We start from the raw sequence: 20,572 nt of genomic DNA on the forward strand, positions 1-20,572 counted from the left end.
TTAATCTGATTAGATTCTCATATCATTTTTGTATAGATGATTAATGTCAGACAGTGGTTCTGCACTGGTAGTGTTGAATTTAAGGCTTGATCATCACTGAAAGAAAGAGGGCACATTAAGTTTGGTGTTTGGTAGTTGTGTCACTGGCTAACTACAGTGAACAGAGTTTTTTGTTTTCTAAATTCTGCATTGTGTAGTAATGGATTGTGTAATAATCCTCATCATTACACATTATGAACGGTTCTGGCATCACTTTTATAATGCAGGTTTTGATAATTCTTAAAAATTAAAAAGCACTTATTCGGTTTCCTAAATATTTCTTATGTCTTTGCCTGACATGCTTTCTCCACATTCTATAACGTCGGTCAGATGGAAGGCCACACACACGGTCTAAGGTTACATTATGAACTGTCCTTGAGGCCTGTGCTTTGATAAATGTTGTTATAAACTGCAGTTATGACCCATGATGCCAAAAAGCAGATAAATGTTTTGGAGGTATTGCAACACTGGCATTGGTCATGTGACTCTCTACCACCAAGAATCACTTATGTATTCCTGAACCATAAAGCTGTGAAAGCTAAGCAATCTCATATTACACAGGGACAAAGACTGTGTGTATGCAAAGTATGAATTCAAACATGTATTTACAACACAGACAAACGTGTCATTAAACAGATTTAATTGATTGAGCAGAAACAAAATCAGGACATTTTATTAACAACCATAGATGGGGTGTATAATAAAGACAGATGGAGCCTTAAATTCGAACCTGCTGGACATCTAGACACACATTTGTGTGTAAACAGAGTTGCCTTAACTTTCACATTATCAATCTCAGATATATGGCTTTTCATTTCTACTTAGAAAAGTATGATAAAAAACATCAGTATATACACAAGTACATTCATATTTACATATTGCAAATGGTGTGTTTACCAGTTACATTATTGTTTCCTTAAAAAAAATGCTTTGACAGGATTTAGGTACGTGTAATAGGACTCAGTAGCCTACTTAATACATCCTGTACACAACCAACCTAGATGGCCTTTAGTTATTTGTCTTTCAAATGTGATAAAACAAACTTAGAAATCTTTAAGTGACAAAAGAATACAAACATTTTCAAACTTTTTTCTAGTAGGAACATAACCGTGGAAATTTAACAAAATACTGTTTATCTACATTTACAGTGATGACTTCAACTGGCGAGAGATTTGAGTCTCTCTCAAAACCGTTATGTAGTGTTCATAAAACAGAGACTAGGACATGCTACTGTCATTTGCTGTAGTTTTATCACTCTCCTTGGGTGCATCATGTTTACTGTCCTTTTTCTCCTCTCTCTTTTCTCTGCTTCTGCTCCCGTCCCGACGATCCCTGTCTTTGTCTTTGTCTTTGTCTTTGTCTCTGTCTCTATCTCTCTCCCTCTCCCTATCTCTGTCCCTGCCCCGGTCTTTCCCACGATCTCTGTCCCTGTCCCTGTCCCTGTCCCTGTCCCGTTCCCTGCTTCGGGATCTGTCCCGTCTCCTGTCTCGCTCTCGCTCTCTATCACGATCACGATCGCGTTCTCTGTCACGGTCGCGGTCACGGTTTCTCCCTCGGTCACGGTCATAGTCCCTCCTGTCAGAATCCCTTGGTCTCTCTCTGTCTCTTTCCCTGTCTCTCTCCCTGTCTCTCCTCTTGTCTGTGTCTTGATCTCTGTGTCGCTCTCCATCCGTCTCCCTGTGTCTGTCGCCCTCCCTTCCTCTGCTGCGGTCTCTTTCTCGACTACGCTCCTGATCGCGGTCCCTTTCTCTGCCCCTGTCCCACTCTCGTTCTCTGCTCCACCGCTTGACCTGGCTCCTGTCCCATGATGGCCTGCCAGTATGGGGAACTTCCCGCTCTCTTTCCCTCCGCCGGTCCTCGGACAGCTCCCTTGGTCTCTCTTCAGAGGGTGGTGAGGGTCCAGGGACAGGTTCTCTGTGGCCTCCTTCGAAGCGACTGAAGCGATCTCCACTGTGGGGTTCTGAGTCCTCTCGGGTGGTGTTGCTGCTCCTCCTCCTCATTTCAGGAGAGTGGCGGCGCCAGTGGTCATCCCTTTGAATTTCTGGACTGTGGGCTCCCATGCGACTTGGAGGACCTAAGGGAGCCTCTGGAGGAGTTGGCAGTAGTGGCCCACTGTGGCGGACAGGTCTAGCCTCATCAGAATGCCTATCAAAGCGGTACCGCTCTGATCCTCCAAAACGCTGAGACAGATGGGGTCTACTCTCATGAGGGGGAGCGCCTCTGTGCTCATCAAAGGATCCTCGATGTGGTGGTGAGGGATGTGGTCTGGAGCTTCCATATTGGTTATGTGGACTGAAGTGCGGTCCACTCATCTCACAGCTGGAAGGTGGGCCTCTTCTGTCCTCATACTGGTTAGGTGGAGGTCCCTGGTATGCTGGACCAGGTGGGGGGCCCTGATTGTCTTTAAACATATGGAGAGGGTTTGGATTCTGGTCCACATTTAGCTTAAAGGAGTTAGAATTGTCTTTGTTATACTGTTCTGCTGGGCCTCGAGGTTGGTCTGCCATCGAGGGTTGAGCCCCATGGTCACCGTACTGAGATGGCAGGGGACCCCTAGGCCCTTGGAAGTGGGACGGAGGAGGGAGTCTGTTATCAAAGTGAGCAGGAGGTGGCCCTGTGAAAGGTGGAGGGGGACCTCTGTTTGCAGGGAAATTAAATGGTGGTGGAGGACCAGTGAATCTTGGTGGAGGTAAGGTGCTCTGTCCATCAAAAGCGGGAGGTGGAGGCAGGCCTGGAGGAGGTCCTTGCTGTCCAATGTGCTGGGGGGGAATGGAGGGATCAAACAGTTGAGGTGCAGGGCCTCTCTGGGCCATTGGAGGGAAAGGTGGAGGTGGTCCTCTGGGTGGCATGATATTCTGAGGATGTGGTCCAGGAGGAGGCTGCTGCTGTGGTGGTGGCTGGTTGCCTGGCCACTGATTCTGATAGGGAGGGTATGCAGCTGGCGGTGGGCCAAATTGCTGGCTGCTGTCTCCCTGTATGGGGGGAGGACCACATACAGGGGGAGGAACATGGATGGGTGGAGGAGGTCCCTGCAGAGGAAGGGGGCCTGATATTGGAGGAAGGCCCTGCATGGGTGGTGGCATAGACATCGGTGGAGGTCTCATTATCAGGTTCTGTCCCTGCATCACATGAGGAGGGGGGAAGTTGGATGGTGGGGGAATGTCAGCTGGAGGTCTGTACTCGCTGTCGAAGCTTGATGGTGACATGTGATGCTGCACGTGATGGGACTGAGTTTCACCCATTGCTGTGCTCTGAGTGAGCACTGGAATAGTTGAAGTTATTGTGGAGGTGTTTGCAGGCTCATTATAATAACCTGTGGTTGGTGTGTCTTGGCTATTCTCCTCATACTCTGAGTCCTCACCAGTTTTTAAAATACTAGCAGCATTTGGCCAAATACTGTACTTGTCCATCTCTGTTTCCATCTTGTTTGGCTCAGCTTCCTCAGTTTTCACTTCTTTCTCAACCATGTAGTTGACCTCCATATCAGGTTCCACCTCCTCTCCCAATAATGGAATTGACACCTCGGCCATGTTCGACTCCATAAAAGGTAGCATCTCACTTTTCACTCCCTCTGCAGGTAGTGACGTCACTGGGCCTTGTGAAGAGTCTGGAGGTTCAGCTACATTAGACAGCTGAGGCTCTTGAACCAAAGGTTGCGAAGGAGTAGAATCCGGCACTAGAGCAGATGTCTCCTCTTTCTCCTCAGGTTCATCGTTCGGTTTCCTGCCAGCAACAGCCTGGCGAGGATCCCTGCTCTGTCGGGGGTCTCTCCTCTGGTTGATCAAGGGAGCAACTGATGAAGACTTCACTAATTCCTCAACCTTCTTGCCAAGCTGCAGTAGCTGAGTATCTGCCAATAGGGATCTGGTAGGTTGAGCTAAGAGTGTGTCTGGAAGTGTCAATGAGGCACCAGGTGTCCCTGTGGATGACATTTGCTGCTCTCCCTGTTTTTGGAATGTTTGCTCCCCAATCTGTTTAAGGCTCTCCAAGATCTTTTGTGGATCTGTTACAGATTCAGTTGCAGCCTTAGCATGACCAGGTACTAATGTTTTGACATCTTCAAAAATGGAGTCATCCTCTGGGTCATACGCCACATCATCGCCTTCATTCGCAATCACCTCAGGTTCCTTAGAGATTTCAGGCTTGCCTACTACTTCAACAGGCTTCTTAGGCACATTGTAGCCCCGACTGGGGTCATACTCTTCTTCTGGATCATACGGTCGGTCATCTTCATCCTCCTCCACCTGGTTCTCTTTAGAAATCTGTGCAAACTGCTGCACAATGGGATCTAGCATTGTAGCAGGTGGGACAGAGAGTTCCACACCCTGATCAGACGGAGATTGGGAAGCGTCAGAGTCGTGCTTTTTCTTCCCAAAAAGAGTTTTGAGGATGGTCTGAAGAGGAGTGGCAGATGCTGCAGAGGAAGCAACGGAGCTGGATGAAGATGGGGAGTCCTTGCCAGTGATAGTGGATGTGGCTGGTGTTTTTACAGAGGACAAGAAGGAAAGGACTGAGGAGGTGGTCACAGTGCTGCTTGATGTTTCAGAGGAGCTGGATGGAGGTGAGCCTGGAGGAGTCGTGCTGAAGGGGATTTCAAGACTCTGCCGTGTGCTTCTTTCTGCTCTTATTGAGGCAGGTGGCTTTGGAAGGCCAGTGTCATCTGCATCTTTCGTTTGAGTCTTGGATCGCTTTTCTTCAGTTTCCAACGGAGCACCAGCTCGCTTTCTGTCCTTCTGGCAGATCAGTAGCCCTAAGAGGAGGTTGGGACGAGCTGGTTCAAGCCCTGAAAGATGGACAAACAAAAACCTTAGAAAACACCTACATGTGTACAACAGATAACTTGACAAAAGAGACTGTCTTTCTTTCTATATAACTGCTAAAAGATCTGCTTGAGTATTTCTGATTTATGTAAAGAAACAAAAAACAAGTGACATGTATAAAGAACCAGCAGCATGATGGATTTAAAACCAAAGTCAAGCCCAACTATATCCTTTTATGTGAAAAATGACAAAGGTAATAATATGACTACACATTTCCATGTGTACAGTTCAGCAATAAGTCAGCAGTTATTAAATGTATTGGTGAATTCAAAGAGAAAAGTAACAAACATGGTGCCATTAGTAAACGCCTGCCAGCTGCAGAGAAACATTTGTTATCAGTAGGCTTGTGTTGGTGGTTGAAGTGATTTGCGGATGTACAGGCAGATATAACCAAGAGACAAACTAAAAAAATAAAATCATTCTGAATTATTCACCGGCATCATTAGACTGCACCCAAAAACAACAGAAAGGATTGCAACAGGTAGTAAAATAGGCATAAATTAGTTGCTGTTGAAATTTGAGATCACTACCAGTCCAGTCACAGAAACATCAGATAAATTCAAGATTTGCAATTTGTTTTTCTGATAATAATCAATTTAAAGGGAAAACCTCATGTATACAATCTTCTCTTTCTGAGGTACAACATTCAGGAGTAGATCTACTGATGTTTGAGACCCTCTGAGATGGACAACATTTGTACATACCACAGCTGCAATGGCCATGTTGGTACTGTTAACACTGTTGGTTACCAGTTAATCACTGGGTGAAAAGTTTCAATGAAGTGCCAATTCTTCATTTAGGGGCACATGTTAAGAACATGTTTAATTTATTCCAGTGGTGTGGCATGTTACCATATGAACACCAGCGTGGTATAAAATGATTGACAAGTTACCTCACAGCAATTTATTGATTACAAAGTTGTTCAATTATGTTTACATACATGCCAAGTCTTAAGAAAGAACAGGCTGAAACTGGACTCAAATGGCACAACCTGCGATGCAAACTTCCTTTATTAGAAATGTGTGATACAAAGTCAGATACACAGCAGAGAAGACAGCAGCTGTCAAGTGCACGGTGGTGTTTTCCAGGGGAGACTCAACAAGGAGTGTGAGTGCCCCCTACAGTACAAACCTTTGAATTTCAACCTGGGTCCAAAAACAAAGCTGACTAAATATACTCACCATATGTACAAAGACAAAAAAAACAACACAACTCCACAGCAAAAACACTAAAATAAACACAATCATATTCATGTCACCACAAAGATATGTGTGTATCCCTTTAAATGCTTACCTGGCCCATCAAACGGTAAGAGTTTGGAGGGTAATGGGTCCTTTGAGCCCAGTGGGATGAGATAAAGGTCTTTGATGCGACGGTTGTTGTTAGCCACCACACCAAATCGTTTCCTGCTGCTAAAGTAAGAAAACAGAGAGACATATGCCACCTCCTCTTCCTCTGTGGCTGGGTGGAAACGGATCAGACACAGTTCCTGCAAACACAGAGAGCAAAAACCAGTATGTAAGTGACAAAAGGCCTTCAAATAAAGATGTTAAGCACTTTCATACGAATTCATTTTTCTCCAAACCAACCTTGGAGAGCGAGGTTTTCAGTTTCCCAACATAGTCCCACACTGTGCTTGGAGATATGCGTCCTCCAACATGAATGGTGTCTGGCAAATCCTGCACAACATTGACAACACTGAGCATAATGCTTCTGCTTATGTATACCCATTGCATGTAATGACAGTTACCCTGGAAATGAAGTATGAGCCTGATAATCAGGCAAAATGACAAACCTCCTTCAGATGTTCAAAGGATCCTGACACCAGATAAGCCTTGGTTACAAATTTAGCCACCGACTGCATGTTGATAAATCCTTTCCAAATCTTCTCTTGACCATGGAGGAAGATTGCTGTCTCACCCTCAGGAGGAGGTTCAGATGTACTGCAAAACCAAAACCATAATCTTAGACCACCACAAAACCCAGCAATGCCAGTAAGAGCAAATCTATAAAACAGTGATGAGAATGAGCACCTTGTTTTCGCTAGTTTGGACACAGCGACTGAATGCGGTGGAGCTGGGGGCATCGGCAGGGGTGCCTTGGGTCCGATCTCCACTGGAGCACTAACAGGAACTGCGAGTGGTTCTGCTGAGTTGCTGATGGGTTTTTCTGGAGCAGTGTAGGTGACGGTCACACCAGAGCTGTGCCTGGCCACACGTGGGTCTCTGCGGGTGATGCTGACAGAGGACACGGTGGGGGCGACGGTTGTAGGGGCCGGGGAGGGAGTTGCAAGCATATTGAGGTCCTCCTGATAAAGCTGTGGCTGTAATTCTGGGACAGCTGGCTCCATGTTAGGCTGGTAGGATGGAGGGATTGGATGTTGGTAGACTAAGGGGTCTTGGTGCTGCTCAGTGGCGGGGAGCTGTGTTTGGAGAGCAGAGGATGAGTGCAGCTCTTGTCTAGAAGGCTTAGTTTCAGACTTTTTGGTCAGTTTGGCTTTCTTAGCTGCAGGCTCATCTTCCATCCTTTGACCTATAGGGCAAAATTAAAAAAAAGACACTAGTCAAGTTATCTGTTGTGTAACCAATCACAAATAATCCACTGGATGAATGTTACCCTGACACTTGGTGTGAGCCCCTCATTTACCTGTACAGATTTTACAGTTGAGGTCAAACAGATGAGTCCTGTGTTCAGCAGTGGTGTCTTTGAGCATGGTACTGAATATGTCTGGCATGCTGTTGCCGCTGTTCCCCTCCACAGCAGAGGGCTGAGCCGAAGCTGAAGGAGTACTAAAATCATCTTGGTCCTGTGGACACAGAAAAGAGGGATCTCTGTCAAATCTTAGGTGAACTGGATTAGATGATAATCATTCACATGACGCCCATAATTCTGGATTATTATGATGCATGTAGGTTTAACGCCCAGCAGTGATGAATAAAGACAAAGTTTCTGAAAGGAAGAATTTGAATTGAGGAACAGGGCAATTAGCAAGATAACTAACCTGTCATATCAGCATTACTGTCTTTACTTTGTGTAACAGTTGGTGGACCAAGGAGCCCGTGCAAAGGTGAAAAGAAAAGTTTGAAAGCTTAAGAAAGGCAGCATGCCACCACTTACTGCAGCAGAGGCCATGCGAGAGGATGAAGCAGTGGTAGAGATACATACATCTGCATCAGATGTTGGTGGAGCATCCTCCATATCCAAGCTATGTGAGCCAGAGTCATGCCTGTTGCCCAGTTTGGAATGCCCCGAATGTGCCCTTGCACTGGGAGACTGGGCCTAAAAGAGACAACGATGCAGACCGGAGCAATATTACGCATCCTGTAGAGGAGTTTGTGTAATGAAAACTCAACCCAACAGGGAACTCTTTGAACCTCTAGCTGACTGGTGCTTGGTGTTTAGTTAAAGGGAAGTAACAGTTACCTCAGGAGCATCTGGCTTCCTCCACTCCGATATCTCTTTGGAAAGCAACTCTTCAGCGCTTAGTCTCACCAGTCTGAAGGGACTAACCTCACCACCCACCACTCTGTAGAACAAGCCCTGAGACCAACATATAACACAGTATTTTAACATCTATATGAAAGCTTTTCAGATTGTAAGCATTGCCTTTACATACACAACTCTGTTAACACAAGATATGTACTTGATTAAAAACACAAGTGCATGCATATTTAATGTTGACTCACTTTGTTTTTGGGATCTTTGAGGTTGAACATGAGGGACCTGTATTTGTTCTTGTACTTGCTGTCAGTGCTCAGGCACAGGTTGAACATTTCCTTTTCAATGGCAACTGCCAGCCTTCCCACCTCATTCTCCGTCATTTTCAGATCATCGCTGTCGCTCACCCTGGTGGTCAGGAACACAACAAATGTTGGCGCTTCTTGTTTAAAAGTTACATCGAAGATTTACTTTAAGCGTTTTAGAAACTGCAGTATTCTGAACTAGGTTTTGTGGGACTCTTACCTCTTATAGAGGATGTCAGTCAGAGAGCGGCGGATATTCTGCCTCATCTGGTTGTTGGGTGGCGGTGGCATGGGGTGCGCTGAACCAGCTGAATGTGGAGGTCTGGAGGAGGAGTGGCTGGATGCAGATGAAGAAACTGAAGACGATGGGACCCTGGAGGATGAGGAGGACTGACTACGGGATGGAGTATCCTTTCTTTGTGGCTGTTGCTTCTTAGGAATAGTAAAGTTGGACTTGGTGACCCTCAGTGCTCCTGTGACGTGGATTGGACCGAGGGGAATGGGAGAAGGGGCGTGGACAGCCGAAAGGCCTGGTTTCTTGGACTTTCCTGCAGTTTTGCTCGGGAGTGCTGCAGGTTTCTTGGACATTTTTGAACTTGTGGTCTGAAGTGAAGGCTTCTTGCCCTTTGGGGAAACCTTGACTGCCTTAGTGGTTGGGGTCTTCTTGTTTGCTTTGACCGGCGTTACGGACGCCGAGGGAAGTTTCTCTGGAGCCGGGGCTGTCTCCTTCTCTTTCTGCTCCTTCTCACTCTGCTTCTCTTCTTTAGGGGGGGCTGGAAACCAAGAACAAGATCAAATATTTTAAAACATGCTGTCATTCATCACATCAGCAGATGCAACATGTGGTGTGACAGTATACACTTGATCACATCATGATCTGGGGTATATAACTCGAAAAAAGGTCAATATTGTTTTTAGAGCTGAAATGAATAACAGAACATGTGAAACAAACAATAAATGTCATTCACATATTTGAGCACATACACACTTAACACTGCAATTAACATTCTGAAATAAACACAAAGTTGACAACTGGGCAGTTAAAAGGCCCCTCTTTATTTGCGGCAGCAAATACATTGTGCTGTTAATGCAGGTCCATTTGAGAAAGAAGTACTTTCTTCCCAAAAACATGATTTGGAGGCAATGATCTTTGAGTATATAAGTACCTCTTCACAAGACAGCTCAGTGCCCATAGACCCAAACAGGAGACAAGGACCTGATGCGAGTCTTCTACAAACTCTTGACTTGCTACCAGCACTTAGTGGGAAAAGACTACAACTACCAGGTTCTCTCATGTGAATGTGAGAGACAAGCAGCATCAATCAGTTCTTCACTGGCTAAAATGCTGTTCTGGCCACAAGTTTCACTGCGTACTGAAGCATAAAAGCTTGTGGATCAGAATAAAAGGAAATGACTGAGACTGATAAAGTTCATAACCTACTCACTGTTCAAGTGTAAATTTAAACATTGCTATCATGAGCACAGCTACAAACCCTGACAACTATCAGCAGCTCATGAGGCAAAAAGTAACTAGATTCAAACCTCATTCATGGTTATTTGAAACCATTACGCAGATTACGTCCAGAGTGATACTTTTTTTCAAACTTTTCACTTGAAAATATATAAAGTATAACAACCAATTTGCACCAAAAATTGTATGGCAATACACTCAAATCTCTCTTCAAACTGTTCATCTGCAGATGCTTATGAGTCATCCATTATGTTAAAGCTGCATTAGTATAAGCATCAGCCCCACTTAGACAAACCAACTATACACCTACTAATATGTACAAACCACAATAATGTTGTGCAGAGCAACAGTATTGAGACTAAAAGCAACCAAAGTCAACCATCTCCTGAAGATATTAGGTTGTCTCACCAATCACAGCATCACTCAGCAAAATATGGACTATGAAAGCACAAATCAAGGAGCCATTAATGTCCACTTCCTGTTAATCACACAATCATTGCTCGCACTGCTCTCCTGACCTGAAACGATGCACTTGCGTTACACTTCCTGTCTAATCAATTAGGATAATTCTTCTGCCTTCAATAACCTCTCATAAAGGAAACTGAAATGTCCACACTTCATTGCAACAAATGTTCCCCTCAATATATATAAAATCAGGTGCAAAATGTGTGTGGAAAACTGTGACAGTGGAGGGTCCTCTTCTTCTGAACCAGGTCTTCAGCTTCCATCTTCTGAACTTCACTGCAGTGTCTCCCGGTGGTCTGGTCTCCGCAGCAGAGCTTCTTTCTTCTTCGGCTGGTCACCATCCAGGGGCGTCTTGAGTGTCACATCTCTCATCAGTGTGTGTAGATTTAGCAGATGTACATGCTTGTTTGAGCTGAAGTGGTCAGGATATCCTACAGCAAGCCAACACTGCTCACATAATCAACGGAGGCATCCTAAAATCTGTTAAATCACCCTTTATTTTAAAGCCAGTTTTCCACTGAGTAGTGAGGCATCATATTCAATATGAATCAAAAACTTCGAAAGACGTCAGCCTGTTGCCTACAAAATTAATGGTAAAAAAAACAGACAAGAAAAACACAAAGTCATGCTTTCCAGCTGATATTATCAGCTCAATGTAAGCTTCATTGGTCCACATTAATATGGGGGAATTCTGAGACACCTACCTGCTGGAGAAAGGGAGGGCAATGACCTTTTTTATGGGTCCAACAGCTGAGGTGACGAACCCAGGAAGTGGAGAGATTTGAGGTCATTTGAATCTCTCTCACGCGTGCACACACACACACAAGCACAAGTCCATTCATGACATCCATACATCTCACAGTACAGCATCAGAGATTATTGCCACCTGTTATTTCTGCCACGTGCTGCCCTAGAGGATTTCATCAGGCCTGCAGTTGAACTGAGGTATTCAAAAGGGGAACTCCAGTGATTTAGTATCGCACTTTCAAAAAGTTGAGGGATTGAAGAGTCGTATTAAAAAAGAAAAAGGCATTATTGTCGGAGCGGAGCCTGGGGTAGTTTGACTTTTAGTCTGTAGTAGCTCAAGATGAACCCCCAGTACAGAAAATGCCTTTATCTCTCGAAGTTTCCCAAGCTGAGGTACCCCGGTGACATCATCGGGGTGAGTTTTTCAGACTCTTCCAGAGCTACAGAGACATTAAATAGCTGTTCACAGGCTTAGTACCCCCACCTTCACTCAGCAAATGATCTTAAGTTCAATCTATGGAGTGCCCCTTTCGAAATAAATAAATTCTGCATTCTCGCATACTTACCCAAAGCCACCAATAACTTACCTTTTCCACAGCTGCAAACATTTCATTGAGTAACAAAACTTTTATATTATCGAAACCACAACACTTTGCAGATCATTTTAAAGTCTAGCACACAGCTGAGTTCATCCCCAGAGCGCTCATGTTCTTCCCCAAATGTACGGATCATTTCTAAATTACGTTAGCACGACAGGAACCACACTTATAATGGAAAAACAACAATGTGGTTTCAACAGCCCAAGACCTTCAAAGAGATACATACACTTTTTGTTTAACACTGTGGGTGATATGGGTGTAGTCTTTTCTGGTGTTACTGCAATGTAATTATGGTCGCTGGACCAGGATGCAGTGGCCGGCGGGGGCGGGTGTTCCTCAGCATGCTCATCTTCGTCGTCCTCATCCGGATCGGGGCTGTGATCTTCCTCGCTGTCCGACTCCTCCTTGGTCTTCTTCTGCGTCTTCTTCCCACCAGCACTGCTCCTCTGGGTGGATGGTAAGAAACACACATTGTGGGGTTTTAGTGGCAGCACTCAGTGTTGTTTCAGTAACGTTACAGTCAATACAGAGCTGAAAAAAAGAGATTCTCTCTGTCAAATGCCAGGAAAATCTGCCCTTGGTTAACAAAATTATTAACTCTTACAGCCTTTGGTCTGCCTGCCTTCAGCTTTTGTCCTTTCTAACCACTGTTCACATTGTGTGCACAGAATTTAATGGGGATAATTCAGAGTAAATTAGTAGCAGTTCTATGTACACCAGGTTTCAGCTGGCAGCCTTTTAGCATCCAAGCTTCTGTACACCTGGACATATTTCTGTGAAAAATGCACACTGTGTACTAAATTATTCTTGGCAGGTACATTTTACTGGTTGAGGCTAATGAGCCCAAAAGTTATTCAAAGGTGCACCCTGTATTACAAAGGAAGTTCAACATTGTTGAGCTTTCTTTCACCTAGCAGCTCAAGTTTAAACCCTATGAAGATTAATTTCCTGCATGTACAGAACACTTGAAATGATGAATGACTCCCATGCATGCAGGGTAAGACATGCCGCTTTACACTGCATCCTCGTTTGCCTGCTCCACCAGCCGTTGAAGGTTCAGTCTCATAGAAGTCCATTAGAGTAATGAGACCACAGGATTTTTTTAATCCAATGAATGCACATGACATGGTTTGCCAATCACTTCTAACTGAGCAACATATCACTAGAGCAGGACAGTTGACTGCTGTGGGGATGTTTTGTTGCAGAGTCAAAGTTAGGTTAATATTAGGCTAATGTATGCTAATGAAAGATCCAGAACATAAGAACAAAATTAAACTATACAAAATAGTATTAAGAGTAAAAGCAAGACATCCAGACTGTTAACTGGAACACATACATGAATGATACAGACCTTAGAAATGCAGACAGGATGACTGCACGAAAACATCTGAAATGCAGCAAACTAATTAAACTAAACACTGTGTGGATTAAGCATTAAGAGCCATGTTCATTTAGATATTCCTTTGTTAAATAGCAGGCTTATCACCTGACATTGTTATGGTGCACTGGGAAAGGGGTTCACTTATACGACCCCTTCCATAACAAAAACAATTTCCCTTCTTATAGTTACCAGATATTCTCTAGTGCTTGGGAACATCAGAAGACATATTGGGCTATAACACAGTATTTTATCACTGAATTAAAAATTAGCCTGTATGACAAAGCTATTCAGGGTGTCGAACACTCGAAATACTTTAATCTTTAATCTGCATGCAGTACTTTGGTCCATTTAATGATCCAACAGGAAAGATGACTGGTCAGTAGACGGGTCACTTGCTACCATGCAGGTTACCATCATGATCTGACCCTCTTTGATGAAAGTTCATTTCATATGACAAAACAGCTTGTGTTAAGAACAAATTTAAGTTCTAACCCTCTAAATTTGCTTCATGAGACAGGCATGTGAACATCAAGGCACCTGATAGTTACTGTCTGTTCAGTAATTCCACTTCCAAGTAGCACTTTAAGAAAAAGCAAAGCTTTCTGAACCATTTTAATCAGGCCAAGACGACTTTCTTGTAGCATTATTAAAATGCAAAGGGCGCAGCCACAGCACGCAGACTTGACACAGCCAAGACAATTCTCAAAATGAGTTTTTGATTTTCTGAATCCCAGATACTGGATGACTGTAATAACACCTGTGATGGTTGCATACGTATGAATGTGGGTCTGCTGTTGTGCTAATCAACAGTTAAGCAAAATTTTCATCCAGGTCGCCCCAATGCAGCGATTTATGCATGTATATATACAAGCATGTAATTTATCATGCTAGAATTAAAGTCATTCAGAGACAGGATAGAAAAGGACTTAGTCACACCAGAATCGAGGATTCATTAACCAACAATGCTAACGATAAGCCAAACATTCAGCAAAGAACACAACACACATTAGGAAATTCTTTCTCAAATGTGATACAGATCAAAAGTCACTCATACACAACTCCTAAGACAGGGCTTTCCACGGCTATTGCTGATATTAAAACTTGCAAATACATCATATCTGCTGCCCTGCACAGCTTTGGGGCTCAACATTTTTGATCAAGGATAGGGAAAAGGCATCATTACAAGTGGTCCGAGTTACCTTTGGTGTCGACTTGGTTTTCTGAGCCTTCGCCTTGTCCTTCTGTTTGGGCTCTTTGACATCAGTGATGGACTTCATTGCTGCAGCCGCATGTCTCAGGATACAGTCGTTGCCACAATACACAGAGTCTGGCTGGGCGTTATTCTCACAGCCGGGCCCGATACATTTGGGAAGAGAAGCCTCCTCCTCGGCCTTCTGCGGCACCTCCCCTGTTGGCGTGGTTTTCACCTCCACGTTTGATGCCACCTTCTGCTCTGCGTCTGGTTGTGCTTTCTGCTCTGCTGTCGGTGCTGCCTTCTTTTCCACGGTTGGTGCAGATTTCTGGTCTGCTTTTGGTTCGGCTGGCTGCTGTATAGCCTGCTCCAAGTCAGTACACAATAAAATTAACTGCTAATAATGAGCAATGCCATTTTCTATAGTGTTTTCACAATACCAGTTTTAGCAATTTATTCATTTTTCAACATTTAAAAAAAAAAAAAAAAAAAAAGTGTCCTATATTTTGCAGAACGGTTTTCAGTCTCAAGCTGTCATAGGCTGCTGGATGCCATGCCTTTAACCATTCGGTTTGTGCTCACAAGAGGTTTACAACCTGGAGCCACTGGCCTCCCAGTTTTGGGTCCTAATATGAAAATAGGAACACCACTGATGCAGACTCAAAAGAAATGACCAGTTGGAGTCATTGGGCACTGCACTCTAATTCAGATTCAGGGATTAGTAATTTACATTTTACTCACACATTTCAACCCTTTGACAGTAATTGTAATCCAATTTGGATGATCTATTTGCATCATAATTAACCATGGCATCACACTAACTGAAATTTAGATTATCGGGACAACACCTGGCATGCACGATGAAGTAATGGATGACAGAGCAACAACGCAGACAATGATCTAATAGCTGAACTCATAATAACACCATAATTCAAAGCCTTTAAGTTGAAATAAATTGGAACCTACCGGCTGAAAGATCTTGATCTTCTTTTTCCCAGTTGGATTAATAGCTTTCTCTATCCTGCCTTTGATGCCCAGGTCCTCCACTCCCTTCTCTTCAGTTCCAGCAGATGTGGAGGACACCACAGCCTGGACAGCTGACTGACCGGTGTTAGTTTTCTCAGCAGATGCAGCAGAAACGGCGAGAGCATAACTCGACCCAGCAATGTCAGGTTTGAGCCTCCCGATCTCTGTGCTTGTAGAGAGGACAGATGTAGCGGGTCTGAGCACCTGGTTTTTCTTAGCGGTGCAATTGGGGCAGATGTAGTCTTCCCCATTTCTCTCCATCAGGCGTCCACGGGCCTCAGTGATGCCCACACAGTCTCCATGGAACCACTCCTCACAGCGGTCACAGCAGATCATGAACCTATTGAGCACAGAACATTTATAGTGCCACCTTTCTTCAAAGAAATGCTCAACAACATCTCACATTCAGACAACAGTTGCAGTTACCAACTAGCCTGACAAGGAGGGAACGACCAATGACATCATTCGTTAAAATGTACAATGCACTTCATTATTAACATGTGAATGAATTAACAATTATCATTGTAATTTTGATAAGACGGATGGATAAAAATGTAACAAAATACCTTTTGTTGTGTTTCTGGCGACAGATGCAGTAAAGTGCATTGGGGTCATAACCACCATCATCAGACTCAGAGGATGATGAAGACGAAGACATTGAAGAGTCGTTCTCGTCGTCCTCATCGTCGTCGTCGTCCTCATCATCATCATCATCATCATTCTCATCATTGTCGTCTTGTGTCTGGGCCTTGCGGGTCTTTCCAGAGGCTTGGCTAGCCTTTGGCTTGGTCTCCCTCTTGACAGGAGCGCTCTTGGTGGCAGAAGCAGGAGCTTTAACAGGGGTAGTGTTCTTATTGACTGCCTTCTTTTTATTGACATACGTTCTTATTGGTCCACGTTTTACTAACACTGCCGCAGACTTGTCTGCCCTGTCCTCATCAGTGTCTTTATCCAACTCCTTCTCCGTTTCCAATTTGTTATTTTCATCACCATGCTCGTTCTCCTCCTCGACAGCTCTGATCTTCTCAGAGCCCGGCTCTGGCTCAGGCTGTACTGTATCAATGCTCCCTACATCTCCAGGACTGGGAAAACTCTTCTCATCTCCTTTCTCAGGTAACTGGTTCTTACTGGCATCATCTCTGCTGTCCTCCTCATTCTCAGAGCTTCCCTCATCTTTGACTGTCACTCCACCAGCCCCTCGGGCCTGTCTGCCACCGCTGGTTTTTCGTTGCGTCTGCCTCCTCGTGCAACTTCTTGTCCTCCTCTCTGGGGACTCTCCCTTGTCCTCTACAGCCTTGGCATCAGCATTACCGTCAAAGCTGGCTTCTGAGGCAGTCTCTGCATCGGTCGGCGTTTGGGAAGGAGGATCTCCACTTTCCAGACTGGGTGGGGCGCTCTTTCTTGACCCTCTTTTGGCAGTCAAGAGGAATTCCTCCAGTTTGTCAGTGCGCTTAGACTGCCTGCCGCTGCGACGTACAGGACAGCGGTTCTCAGGGATGTCAGTTGCTGCCTCCACTGGCATCTCTCTCTTTGCTACAGTGGACCGTCGGAAACCCCAAGTCTTCTTTATTTCACTGTTGGCCTTGAAAGACTTATCCGGCTTGTCTAGTGTCTTTTCGGCCACATTCTCGCCTTCGGTCTGAAACTGTTCCCTCTGATCGTTATCCCCTTCTCCAAAACCTGTGAACAGATGACCAAAGAGGGCTGTGGGCAAATAATTAAAGCATGAAATCACCAGAGACCAACATGCCAAAATAGCCAAGCAACTACTAATTGCCTCAAGCATACATATGAATCAAATTAATCTGAAAACAATTGACTTGGATATGACGCTTACTTACCCTACGTTTTCATCAAGATTTTGAATCATTCACAGATCACAGAACCTGACACCACAATTGGTATTACTACAATGTCCCCACCCCTTTATTGTAAGCGAAAAGAAGCTCATCCAAGGTACCTTGAGAGCAGCTATCCATACGGTCCTGGCACTGCTCTGGCTCAGGAGCTAAAGAGAGCTCAGGGCTCGCATTCTTCTCCATTGATGATGGAGTCAATCACTACTTTCAAACTGAACGTCTACAGAAGAGCACAAGAGACCAGCTATGAGTCATTCTTTTCAGTTCATAATATGACAAACACTGCAAGGCTGCCAGGTGTTTATTCATTAGGCAGTGCTGGAGTTATTCCATGTCTTAAAAAGTTTAGATATCCTTGATTCTATTACATTATTGCTCTAAAATACTGTTACAAATACAACGCAAAAGTTTATTTGCACCATGCAGTACTAATTCAAGAAATCTTTTCAGTGGTGGCTCTATCGAGAATATGCAATGACGTCACTTTTTCCACAACACTACGACCGTCACAGAGCAACTAAACAATCCAATTATAACTGTTACGTATAAGGAGAGATGCAATGCTGAGAGGAACACGAACACTTAGCTTAAAAACATGAAGACCATCAGTATCAACACTGATATACAACATCCTAGTCAGTGGTGTGCGGACTAAAACTAGCTGATATATTGTGTATACGTCAGCTGATAAGTAACAAGTAACTGCAGAACAGGATGTTTAACCCTCTGCAATCTATATAAAATGTGTGCCTTATTTTTTTAATGTGTGCATTTGATTACTTTGAACGTCTTGACCTCGAACCACTTGACTAAGCAGCTTTTTAGATTTTTAGCAGTATTTTCCATGTGAATGCATGATGACAGATGCTGAGTGCAACATGGGTGGAGACTCTGGCAGCGTCTGTGTATAATCACATCACATCACATGCATACCCTCTATAATTTAAGGTAAGGTTGAATAATACTGAAAGAAATCACCTTTGTAGAATACTACAAATCTTTCATTGTCTAATATTAAGCAATGCATACCTAATGGCAATAGCCGATGTCTGTACCTGCAGTTCAACAGTGATAGGTAGCAGAGTGCTTCTTCAAACAAAACAAAGGCTCCGCAGCAGTAATCATCTGTCTTGGTCTATGGACAAAGGATCTGCCAGAGAGAGGAAACCGCAGGTTAGGGTCAAAGTACTCTGCGCTTCACAGCAGCTAAGATTCAACAACACTGAGGACTTATTTAGATAATAAATACAACAGATCCTGTTCGTTTTCTGTTGATTATGACTATAGATTATGTTGACTAACTAGGATATTTAACAATTGCCCAGCAGTTCAACTGAAATTTCTACATATATGATCAACAAAGAATACACCAAACAAAGACAATTTTGATTAATTATTCACAACAAGTATCTAAGAAACCTTGGTGAATAATTAATTGTTAAAAAATTCTAAAACGATTTTTAGGATTACACCTCTTGTTAGACTGAGGCATCGCTGGGCCCGGTGCACAGCACCGTCTGCACTACAAAAGGCCTGAAAGTGATTAAACAGGATCTGTCCAGTGGTGTGCCTGTGGTCACGATACCGTGCCACGTGAACCGAGGGAAAACTGTTGCCATGAGAGGTGGGAGGGGCCCCGCACGACGATCAAATTTATCACAAACGTTTACTTCAAACATAGCGATACAAATTATGCAACCAATTCAGCGGTATGGCATGTTTACTGTGATGTTTACATGGTTCAGGCGTATCGGGGTCCAGTACTGCTGCTCGACACCGAGGGAGGCAACCTGCAAGGGCCTTAGAGCGCATGATGTATTAACTCTTAACGCTGGATCACAACCATGCATCACTGTCACAAGGATATTGTCCAGTGTGATCTGTGACGCACATATGTATCGTTATGAAACAAGATGGAATATATTGAAGAGCTCAGACAACAAACAACGACGAGTTAAGATGTCGGTTCTTGCACACCCTACATCGACGGCCGCGAAGCCAACATTCTGCCGAACCACGAAACAATCTACCGTCAGCTAACGTGAACCACGGGTACAATGGGGCGATTAGTGTTGTGTTACTGGACGCTGCACACATGGTAACAAATTGTGTAACGAGAAGCGCGCATTTGAATGCCTTCTTTCTCGTCGATTAGTTTCACTTTACAATGACGAACTGAGCGTTGCAAAACGTGCACTCGTAGCTAGCAAACCTGGCTAAAGCTAATAGCCACCACGAGCACGGCCAAGCTAACGACAAACTCAACCTGTAGCTAATAGACATTTAAGTATTCCTTAAAATTTAACCACATAACTCCGACAAAGCCGAAACACGACAGACATTCATTATATATGTGTAACCATGCTTAACAAATCAGGGTGAATTAGCAGAGTCAAATTTAACAGCGTAGTTCGGCTGTACACAAGTTAACGTTACAGCTAACGTCAGGCACAACATATTCAACATTGCCTCGAATACCTGCAGTCGAACAATCCCTGCATGAAGACAAAGCTGAGACACGGGAGCATCGCACAAAAACTAAACACTACACTAACGTTACCAAAATATTAAATTGTTGCAGTCTACCCACCTACACGCTACAGATACCGATGATATGCCCTCGATCTTCGGTCAGTCCTCCATTTTCCATTCCCGCTTGAGCTAACTGACTGCGGCAGATGGCTGACGGTTTACAGAGCGCTGGATTTGTCTGCAGCGCCCCCAGCGGTCTGGAGGGGAACTGAGCAGGCAGAGGAAATAATGCTGCTGAGGTTTTGTCGTAACGTTAACAATTAAGAGTGCATAAATGCGCAGCTGTTTTTAGTTTAATCCAAAGCTCTGATCACACTACCCTAAAATATCAACTGTCAAGATTTACAAAATGAAAAGTTTGTGATTTTTTTCTTTACTGGACACAACCTTGAGCTAAACAGGAATATTTGTTGCAGTTGGCTCATAAGTCTGTATTTATTGTCCATATAAACCTTCGGATCCTCGGATGGACAGAGTTCTGAATTTAAAAAAATGCCACACCTGTTTAAAATGTCAGTGTGGAGCTGACAAAGCAGTCTTATAAAATTTACATACACCAAAACCAGTCTAACCCACAAACAAGTTCCTCTGAAACATCTTTGAGATACAACTTTAGATGGCACTGTTTGTGACCAAGACTTTTTCAATACTGTATTATCTGAGCTTGAGTTTCAGATATCAAGTTCTCTAATTGACTG

General features: G+C 44.0%; 1 protein-coding gene across 4 annotated transcripts; it reads right to left on the reverse strand.

Moving 5' to 3' along the window:
* Positions 1-662: 662 nt before the first annotated feature.
* Positions 663-20,042, reverse strand: LOC143333644 (death-inducer obliterator 1-like). 4 transcript variants are annotated; one of them, XM_076751803.1, is made up of 17 exons: positions 19,933-20,042; positions 18,398-18,492; positions 17,444-17,562; positions 16,050-17,163; positions 15,424-15,823; positions 14,465-14,821; positions 12,111-12,330; positions 8,823-9,375; positions 8,546-8,705; positions 8,283-8,399; positions 7,977-8,138; positions 7,506-7,665; positions 6,893-7,391; positions 6,655-6,802; positions 6,449-6,538; positions 6,153-6,348; positions 663-4,822 (listed from the first exon to the last, which is right to left on the reverse strand). In XM_076751803.1, the coding sequence occupies exons 3-17, from the start codon at positions 17,523-17,525 to the stop codon at positions 1,257-1,259; spliced, it is 7,824 nt and encodes a 2,607-aa protein (XP_076607918.1). In that variant the 5' UTR covers positions 17,526-17,562; positions 18,398-18,492; positions 19,933-20,042; the 3' UTR covers positions 663-1,256. The 4 variants fall into 4 exon arrangements, with proteins under 4 accessions (XP_076607918.1, XP_076607927.1, XP_076607908.1 ...); XM_076751812.1 differs by having other exon boundaries at positions 8,025-8,138; positions 18,372-18,492; XM_076751793.1 differs by having other exon boundaries at positions 18,372-18,492.
* Positions 20,043-20,572: the final 530 nt, after the last annotated feature.

Source organism: Chaetodon auriga, chromosome 2 (genome assembly GCF_051107435.1).
Source record: "Chaetodon auriga isolate fChaAug3 chromosome 2, fChaAug3.hap1, whole genome shotgun sequence".
NCBI lineage: Eukaryota > Metazoa > Chordata > Actinopteri > Chaetodontiformes > Chaetodontidae > Chaetodon > Chaetodon auriga.

Bases quoted from the DNA above. Each gene is read 5' to 3' on its own strand.
- LOC143333644 (XM_076751803.1), bottom strand. From the start codon at position 17,525: ATGGAGAAGAATGCGAGCCCTGAGCTCTCTTTAGCTCCTGAGCCAGAG. The intron at 17,164-17,443 runs GTACCTTGGATG...ATCTGTTCACAG, and splicing joins TATGGATAGCTGCTCTCAAG to GTTTTGGAGAAGGGGATAAC. The intron at 15,824-16,049 runs GTATTTTGTTAC...TGTGCTCAATAG, and splicing joins CGCCAGAAACACAACAAAAG to GTTCATGATCTGCTGTGACC.